The following is a 9,193-nucleotide window of genomic DNA, read 5'->3' on the forward strand; positions in this document are numbered from 1 at the left end:
CTAGCAGCGATTGCTTTGTTTCAGGTGAATTTTGCATCCTTCATGTCGTATGTTATGTGGTTCTTTTATGCCATATAATTTATAATAATATAATTTATTGGTCTTTCATTACATATAATGGAGGAGATAAGGCAAAAAGCTGCGTACGCAGCTTGACTAAGGCCTTATCCCCTCAAAGGCAAAACAGTCGTGAACACAGACCGAACACCGATCAGAAACTAGTAACAAAGAATAATGAAGACAATAGTTACAAATGTACAATAGATTCAAGTATCTGCGCCAAAGAAAAACAAATTTCGGTTAGGAGCAAACACAAAATGCAGTGGTAGGCCAAGTCGACAATGTACACAATGAAGAAATTATGGGTACGGAAGGAGCATGAGTAGCACAGCATATTATGACGTGAAGCAATGAAGGCACATAAAAATGTCTAGCACATCATTTGACATAGGAAAGCAAAGGAAAAAACGGTTAGGTTCTTACTCGCTGAGCATTAAATATAGCGATAAGGACACAAAAAGTATGGTACAGCGGCACATTGCTTAAGATATAAAACTAATAAGGACATTACAAAAATAGTGTCGTGAATTATCATGAAGGAAAAAAAAGTTGTTTTAAATGTTTGAGGTGAATGTTAAGAATGTCTATATTTGCTTGAAGAAAATTGTTGAGAAGAGTTGGTATCTGATATTTTAGAGAGTGTGTTGCATAATTAGTTCGATAATGCTCTACTTTCCAGTATAAGGGATTTCGCGTATTATAACCCGATGGCTCCTTGATTACCAACTCACCAAGGTTAATAAGATAATTATTGTGCTGTAGTTTGCCACGAATCAAACATTTACAAAGCTGCTATCTATGTATATCATTAACGCTTAGCAAATTCAGGTTATGGAGCAAGGGTGCAATCGGATGATCATAGGCAGACCGGGTCATAACACGGATTGCCTTATTTTAGAGCCGGGACAGTTTTAACTTGTTGCTTAGTGTGGTAGTACCCCATACAAGAATGCAATAATTTATGTGCGACATGAACAGAGAATTGTATAGGATTAATGCTATTTTCTGAGGAAGGTAGTCTCTATGGCGGTGAAAAATACCAACCATATTTCCTAACTTGGAAGCTATGTGGTGCACATGGGCGTCCCAAGACAAGGTTTCTGTAAATAATACGCCTAGCGTTTTAAAACTAGGTACTATCTCTACTGTGCAATTATTGAGGGTAAGTGTTGTGTTTTGCGGAACAGATCGAGACTTTGCGCGATAAATGATGGCTTTAGTTTTTGTTTCATTAATTACTAGACCATTTGCCCTTGCCCAGTTACTAACTTTATGTAGAATTGAGTTACCGGTATCAAGAAGTTCTGTGCACGTGTCTGATGAGAGTAATATGGTGGTGTCGTCTGCATATATTACAAATTCTGCTCGTGCATCAATTGCTGAAATGTCATTAAGATATATGTTAAATAAAAGTGGACCCAATATACTGCCTTGAGGAACTCCAGAGTTAACTGGCAACGGACATGATGGGTGATCGTTTATGCTTACGTACTGGGAGCGACTACTCAGATAAGACTTCGGTAAGTCTAAAGGTGGGCCATATATACCATAATATTGTAATTTGTCAGTAAGAAGATTGCGATTCATGTAGTCAAATGCTTTAGTGAAATCAATGAATATGCTTAGTACAAATTTCTTAGCCTCCAGATTTTTAATTATATATTCTTTCTGCTTAAGAGGAGCTAACTGAGTTGATCGGTACTTGCGAAAACCGTACTGATCGTCGCTTAGTATATTCATCTTTTCACAGTATGATGTAAGCCGTTTGTGAATTAATTTTTTAAGTCCTTTCTAGAAGACTGGCAAGATAGAAATAGGACGGTAGTTATTGAGATTATTTTTTTCACCTTTTTTATGGATGACAGTTACTTTCGCTAACTACATTGATGCAGGAAAGACACCATCTCTGAAGCACATATTAAATATATCGGTAAGAATGGGGGCTATGATGTCTAGTACAAATTTGATAGGCTTGATTTGCATGTTATATGCATCACAGCTGCAACTGTTTTTGAGGGACATAAACGCGGTGATTACTTCGTTCTCAGTTACTGGATGGAGATACATACTGTTTGTGTGGTTAGGTTTTATAAAAGAACTTGCAGCACCGGTCAACGTCGGTGTCGGCAAATTAGTAAAGTATTCATTGAATACATTCGCTAAGTCAGAACCGGATATTGTTCGACCATTTATGACAAGATCGTCTACACAACTTGAAGATGCTGACCGATTTAAGAGACTGTTTAGTTTGTTCCACGTAACTTTAACGTCACTGGCGGTACTTTGAAATGCATTTTCAAGGTAACTTACTTTAGCAACCTTCAGTGCTTTATTAAGATTGTTGCGGTATTTTTTGAACTCGCGCAAGTCGCTGACTTCACGGGTGGCTAAGAATTTGCGAAACAGTTGATTCTTCATGGTAATTTTGGTTAACAATTGAGTCGTTATCCAAGGTTTTCGAATTCTTTTAGAGGTACGATATTCTATAACAGGAAAGTATTGATTATAAAGTGTACTTGATTTGTCACGGAACAAATCAAATGCGTCACCTGCGTTTACAGCATTTATCACATACGACCAATTGACGTTCTGTAGATCCTGACGAAACCTTATCAAACTTGAGTGGATGAAGCGCACAAAAGGCACGGCATATAGGCAAAGACGGACACGACACAGGCGCTACTTGCAACTGTTTATTGGATACACGCACGGCTTATTTATAGCCAAGAGGTAGGGGTGATGGAAAAAAAAAAACACAAGCAAAGGGTAAAAGATACTGGCGATGGTATGGATACTGCATGGTAGGGAAGTGACTCAAATCTTTCTAAACTTATCTAAAAATATACTCTCATTCTTATGTATGACTAGCGATGGGGTGCTAATGCAGGAACTCCCGCCTTTATTAATCCGGTGGGCTTCTAGCAGTTCTCGGGCAGTCTTATCTTTACTTCTGCAAATGATTTGAGTTTCCTGGAGCTTTGGTTGACAATTCTTCTTCTCTTCTTTGCCGCAGTCCTTGCAGTGATGCGGCAAATGTGACCCGGTACCAACTCTTAGTGATCGTTTGTGCTCGGTTAAACGTGCATTAATACATCGGCCTGTCTGGCCGATGTACACCTTTCCACAGGTCAGCGGGATGCTATAAACCACCCCCACAGTGCATTTCAGAAACGGGTTTACATGCTTAATTTCACATTCTGTTGATTTGGCATCATCATTTCCAATCTTTCGACACAGCGATGCAAGTTTTCTGGGTGCAGAGAAGACCACTGGTACTTTGTATTTTGCAGCAACACGCTTAAGATTATGAGCCACTTTGTGGGAGTATGGAATCACCACCGGTTTGATTTTCTTTTCAGATACTTCACCATCTTCGCTCTTTCTTTCTCTTTCTTCTTTTTTACTTTTTTCAGTAATGCTTCCGTGACAGAACTAATTACCAGGGAAGGAAAGCCTGCCTGTCTAAGCTTTTGTATCTGTATATCAAAGCTTTCCTGTACTTTATGACAGCACGATTTTTTGAGAGATGTTTCAAGGCACATGATGGCAATGGCACGTTTCACAGTTTTAGGGTGCGTCGAATCGTAGGGCAACAATTCTTTGCGGGCACAAGGTCGATACATCCAGCAAACGCCTTCGTCAGTAATGGTTATGTCAATATCTAAAAACTGCAACTTTTTTTATTCCGCGAGTTCATAAGTAAAATCCAAACCCTTGCCATGTTGTTTAAAATCTAAAAGGATATCCTGCACAGTTTGCAAATAAGTCAAGGGTGATTGCTTAGTCAATATAATTAAAAAATCGTCAACGTACCTAAAGGTCTTGAGAACTTTGCTTGCGTCAAATGCCACCGATAAGGTTCTGTCAATGCCCGCAAGAAAGATGTTGCACAGTACGGGAGCGACGCACGAACCAATGCATATTTCTCTTTTTTGCACATTATTTCACTTTGAAAAGAAACGCTTGTCGAAGACAAATAAAACTCTAAGAGTGCTAAAAAGTTATCTGCAGATATTCCGGCAGTATTTTGGAAAGCAATCAGGCCGCTTGTTTCAATGCAGGCCAAGACATGCCATCAACTCTGCATGTGGTATAGAGTAAAAGAGATCAACCACATCTACAAAAAAAAATACAACCTAGTGATTCGTTCTCGCGCAGCAATTGAATGATTTCCAGACTGTTCTTGACACCAAACGGATCTTCCAGTACCAGGTTATTGAGTTGTTTTTGAAGGTAGCGGCTAACAAGATTTTGCCAGGATCCTCTTTCGCTCACTATGCACCTGAAAGGTACACCTTCCTTGTGTGTCTTCGCAGTGAAAAACACATCCAAACTATTGCGCTTGCTGTCGTGAATACCTTTTGCGAGCTTCTGTAAACCGAGTTCTTCACATACGGAAATTGCCCGAATTTTTACCTTTCCAGGTTTCAGTTTTGTAGTCTTGAAATTCTTGTGGATGGCCTGGACTGCTTTCTCGCTGAACATGCCTGACGGCAAGACGACGAAGCCTCCTTCTTTGTCGGCCTGCATAAGTCGTAGGTTAATTTCGTGAAAAAATCTACGACATGCTTCATTGGAGATCGTTGGCGAGGTCCGAATGTTGGTACCGTCCTGATAAGGCTGTCAACACCGTCGAGCAGGCACCTTTCCTTGTCCTCCACATCGGCTTTGTTAGAAATCTGTCGATTGAGGGAAAGGAGCTCATGTTCCGGGATCCTCGGCTCGAGGCTGTACTTCGGTCCCTTCTTGATGACTCGAACGACGTCTTCCGGAACGTATGCTCCCCCGAGAATCTGAAGAGCCGTACCGCCGTCTTGGGCTTCTTTCCTTCCTTTGGGTAGCAAAAGCTTTGGGTAGTACGTTCCGGAAGACGTCGTTCGAGTCATCAAGAAGGGACCGAAGTACAGCCTCGAGCCGAGGATCCCGGAACATGAGCTCCTTTCCCTCAATCGACAGATTTCTAACAAAGCCGATGTGGAGGACAAGGAAAGGTGCCTGCTCGACGGTGTTGACAGCCTTATCAGGACGGTACCTACTTTCGGACCTCGCCAACGATCTCCAATGAAGCATGTCGTAGATTTTTTCAACGACAATGACCTACGACTTATGCAGGCCGACAAAGAAGGAGGCTTCGTCGTCTTGCCGTCAGGCATGTTCAGCGAGAAAGCAGTCCAGGCCATCCACAAGAATTTCAAGACTACAAAACTGAAACCTGGAAAGGTAAAAATTCGGGCAATTTCCGTATGTGAAGAACTCGGTTTACAGAAGCTCCCAAAAGGTATTCACGACAGCAAGCGCAATAGTTTGGATGTGTTTTTCACTGCGAAGGCACACAAGGAAGGTGTACCTTTCAGGTGCATAGTGAGCGAAAGAGGTTCCTGGCAAAATCTTGTTGGCCGCTACCTTCAAAAACAACTCAATAACCTGGTACTGGAAGATCCGTTTGGTGTCAAGAACAGTCTGGAAATCATTCAATTGCTGCGGGAGAACGAATCACTAGGTTATATTTTTTCTGTAGATGTGGTTGATCTCTTTTACTCTATACCACATGCAGAGTTGATGGCATCTGTCTTGGCCTGCATTGAAACAAGCGGCCTGATTGCTTTCCAAAATACTGCCGGAATATCTGCAGATAACTTTTTAGCACTCTTAGAGTTTTATTTGTCTTCGACAAGCGTTTCTTTTCAAAGTGAAATGTATGTGCAAAAAAGAGAAATATGCATTGGTTCGTGCGTCGCTCCCGTACTGTGCAACATCTTTCTTGCGGGCATTGACAGAACCTTATCGGTGGCATTTGACGCAAGCAAAGTTCTCAAGACCTTTAGGTACGTTGACGATTTTTTAATTATATTGACTAAGCAATCACCCTTGACTTATTTGCAAACTGTGCAGGATATCCTTTTAGATTTTAAACAACATGGCAAGGGTTTGGATTTTACTTATGAACTCGCGGAAGAAAAAAAGTTGCAGTTTTTAGATATTGACATAACCATTACTGACGAAGGCGTTTGCTGAATGTATCGACCTCGTGCCCGCAAAGAATTGTTGCCCTACGATTCGACGCACTCTAATACTGTGAAACGTGCCATTGCTATCATGTGCCTTGAAACATCTCTCAAAAAATCGTGCTGTCATAAAGTACAGGAAAGCTTTGATATACAGATACAAAAGCTTAGATAGGCAGGCTTTCCTTCCCTGGTGATTAGTTCTGTCACGGAAGCATTACTGAAAAAAGTAAAAAAAAAGAAAGAGAAAGAAAGAGCGAAAATGGTGAAATATCGGAAAAGAAAATCAAACCGGTGGTGATTCCATACTCCCACAAAGTGGCTCATAATCTTAAGCGTGTTGCTGCAAAATACAAAGTACCAGTGGTCTTCTCTGCACCCAGAAAACTTGCATCGCTGTGTCGAAAGATTGGAAATGATGATGCCAAATCAACAGAATGTGAAATTAAGCATGTAAACCCGTTTCTGAAATGCGCTGTGGGGGTGGTTTATAGCATCCCGCTGACCTGTGGAAAGGTGTACATCGGCCAGACAGGCCGATGTATTAATGCACGTTTAACCGAGCACAAACGATCACTAAGAGTTGGTACCGGGTCACATTTGCCGCATCACTGCAAGGACTGCGGCAAAGAAGAGAAGAAGAATTGTCAACCAAAGCTCCAGGAAACTCAAATCATTTGCAGAAGTAAAGATAAGACTGCCCGAGAACTGCTAGAAGCCCACCGGATTAAAAAAGGCGGGAGTTCCTGCATCAGCACCCCATCGCTAGTCATACATAAGAATGAGAGTATATTTTTAGATAAGTTTAGAAAGATTTGAGTCACTTCCCTACCATGCAGTATCCATACCATCGCCAGTATCTTTTACCCTTTGCTTGTGTTCTTTTTCTATCACCCCTAACTCTTGGCTATAAATAAGGCGTGCGTGTATCCAATAAACAGTTGCAAGTAGCGCCTGTTTCGTGTCCGTCTTTGCCTATGTGCCGTGTCTTTTGTTCGCTTCATCCACTCAAGCTATGAACCAACTTGCCCAAGAACGTGTTTTACTACAATACTTATCAAACTTGAAGACAAAATTTTTTGATACAATACAGATCGCGCGGTGTTTATTCGTTTTCTACCTAACTTAACACATATAAAATTGGAAGATGATCACTGAAGCCGTAAGCCATAACTCCTGACACAGTTTGGTTTAATTCGTAATTAGTTAGAAATAAATCAATTAGCGTTGCAGAACTGCATGTAACTCTTGTGGGTAGTTTAATAGTATTTTTTATGTAATGTGTCTTAAGTAGAAGACTGAGCTCTCACAGCTGATGAATTTGAAAGAATGTTAAGATTAAAATCACCGCCACAGACAACATGAAGTCTATTCTCATTAACATATGTAAACAGACGTTCGAGAAACGCAAAAAAAGGTGAATAATTTCCTTCTGGTGGCCTGTATATTGTTACCAGTATGGGTTTGTCGCATAGTACTGATAGTACTTCTATATCTCTAGTGCAAAGTGTAAAAGATGGCAGCAGCTCATACTTTATGGTGTCATGTAATAATGATACACCCCCTCCACGACTGTATGTTCTGTTCAAGTTGGATGTATTGTAACCAGGAAGTCTGTAGGCGTCCATATCACATGTGCACCAAGTTTCAGAGAACATTATAACCCGATATTGAATTCTTGACTGACTGAAAAAGGTGTCTAGTAAAGTACTTTTATTTCTTGCCGACTGCGTGTTCACGTGAAATACCTTAAACGAAGTTTGGAAACCTGCACCAAGAAAGTTGTATATTTTATCTGGATCTATGTAACATTCACCTGACATTTAAGAAAAAAGAATCCGCTTAACCAAACAACAACCATGGAAACTACAGTTCTATCGTTGCCAGGTCACCTACTGTCTTGACGCGCCACGCATTCTCGCCATCTTTCCGCCTGACAAAGATCTTTGCATTCCTGTGCCATGCATACTGGAAGTTGTGGCTTTTCGCCCATTATTTCGCGTCCCAGAGAAGAGCCCTGCAATGCTTAGTCAAGTTTTCTTGAATGTAAACTGAGACTTTTTGCCACCGATAAGAACAGGAATTTTCTTTCGCATTTTGAAGCGTTATGTGCACTTTCAAAATAGAAATTAATTACTTCTATGATCACTCGAATGTTTACTGGATGAATACCGGGAATTTGATGCTGCTATTTCCATCAATTATGACGCATTTTACGAAATTTTACACATCCCTGCAAAATAAACTACCGGTATTTTTCGCTCAGAAGCTAACAAATTGTCTTACTTAAGACAATTGAGGGAAACAAAAAGTGGAAGCTGAACAGATAACGAAAATGCTTTGATGAGAAATTTTTGTTCCTTGGATGATGTCGAACATTTACTGCAGTAAAAAAACCTTCGACCACAGGTTAATTACGGTCCTTAAAGGAGATTTCAAGGTGCAACAAGGGCAACCACGCGACAGATGCAGGAAGAAACTAGTGCCCTTCTTGCTGCATGGCTTGAAACAGCTCCATCTGTGAACACACGCCTAAACCACCAGTTTGAGCATCAAACTTTAGCCGGCAGGTGAGAAATAAAAGCTGTAGAGGTGCTGATAAAAGCACTTTTAAAAAAGCACAGCTCTGTTGGGGCTGTCAGATAAAATATGCTGCACACAGATCATGTACACTCTTTATGTACAGGTGGGCTCCCGGCGGAATCTTTGTTCAGAGTGTCTTGCACTCTATACTGGTGTCGGCATTTGTGGTCACCCAGGGGTGACTCAGGACCTCATCTAGAGAAATTCGGTCGGCAGGCCGTATCTTCAACAACTGTTGAAAAAAAAGAAAAAGGAAGACGATGCTCAGCGCAGGCACTCCCACACGAACAAATGAATAAGACCTGGTTCAATGACAGGAAGCATTTGCGGATCATGGAATCCCCCGAATAATTTATAATCCACATTTTCTTTCAAATATGGTGCCCTCTAGGAAACATACCAAAATTTGCCCGCTACTCAACTGGTGTCAAACAAATGCATGTTGACACTCCTGTGCCCACTACTGGCACAATCCGCTTCAGCAAGGCACCAGCTGTTGATTGCTCTTGTCGCTAACACGAATTGCACATGCGTGGCGTAAGGTG

The 9,193-nt window shown here is 41.1% G+C and overlaps 1 protein-coding gene across 1 annotated transcript in view; it reads right to left on the bottom strand.

Moving 5' to 3' along the window:
• Positions 1 to 8,754: 8,754 nt before the first annotated feature.
• LOC144134971 (aurora kinase A-A-like) overlaps positions 8,755 to 9,193 on the bottom strand; it is a 32,240-nt gene continuing 31,801 nt past the window's right edge. The window contains exon 8 of the mRNA XM_077667760.1: positions 8,755 to 8,880. Within this exon, the coding sequence (XP_077523886.1) occupies positions 8,776 to 8,880 (105 nt within the window). The 3' untranslated portion in view covers positions 8,755 to 8,775. The remainder of the gene's footprint in view (positions 8,881 to 9,193) is intronic.

Source organism: Amblyomma americanum, chromosome 1, assembly GCF_052857255.1.
Source record: "Amblyomma americanum isolate KBUSLIRL-KWMA chromosome 1, ASM5285725v1, whole genome shotgun sequence".
Taxonomy (NCBI): Eukaryota; Metazoa; Arthropoda; class Arachnida; order Ixodida; family Ixodidae; genus Amblyomma; species Amblyomma americanum.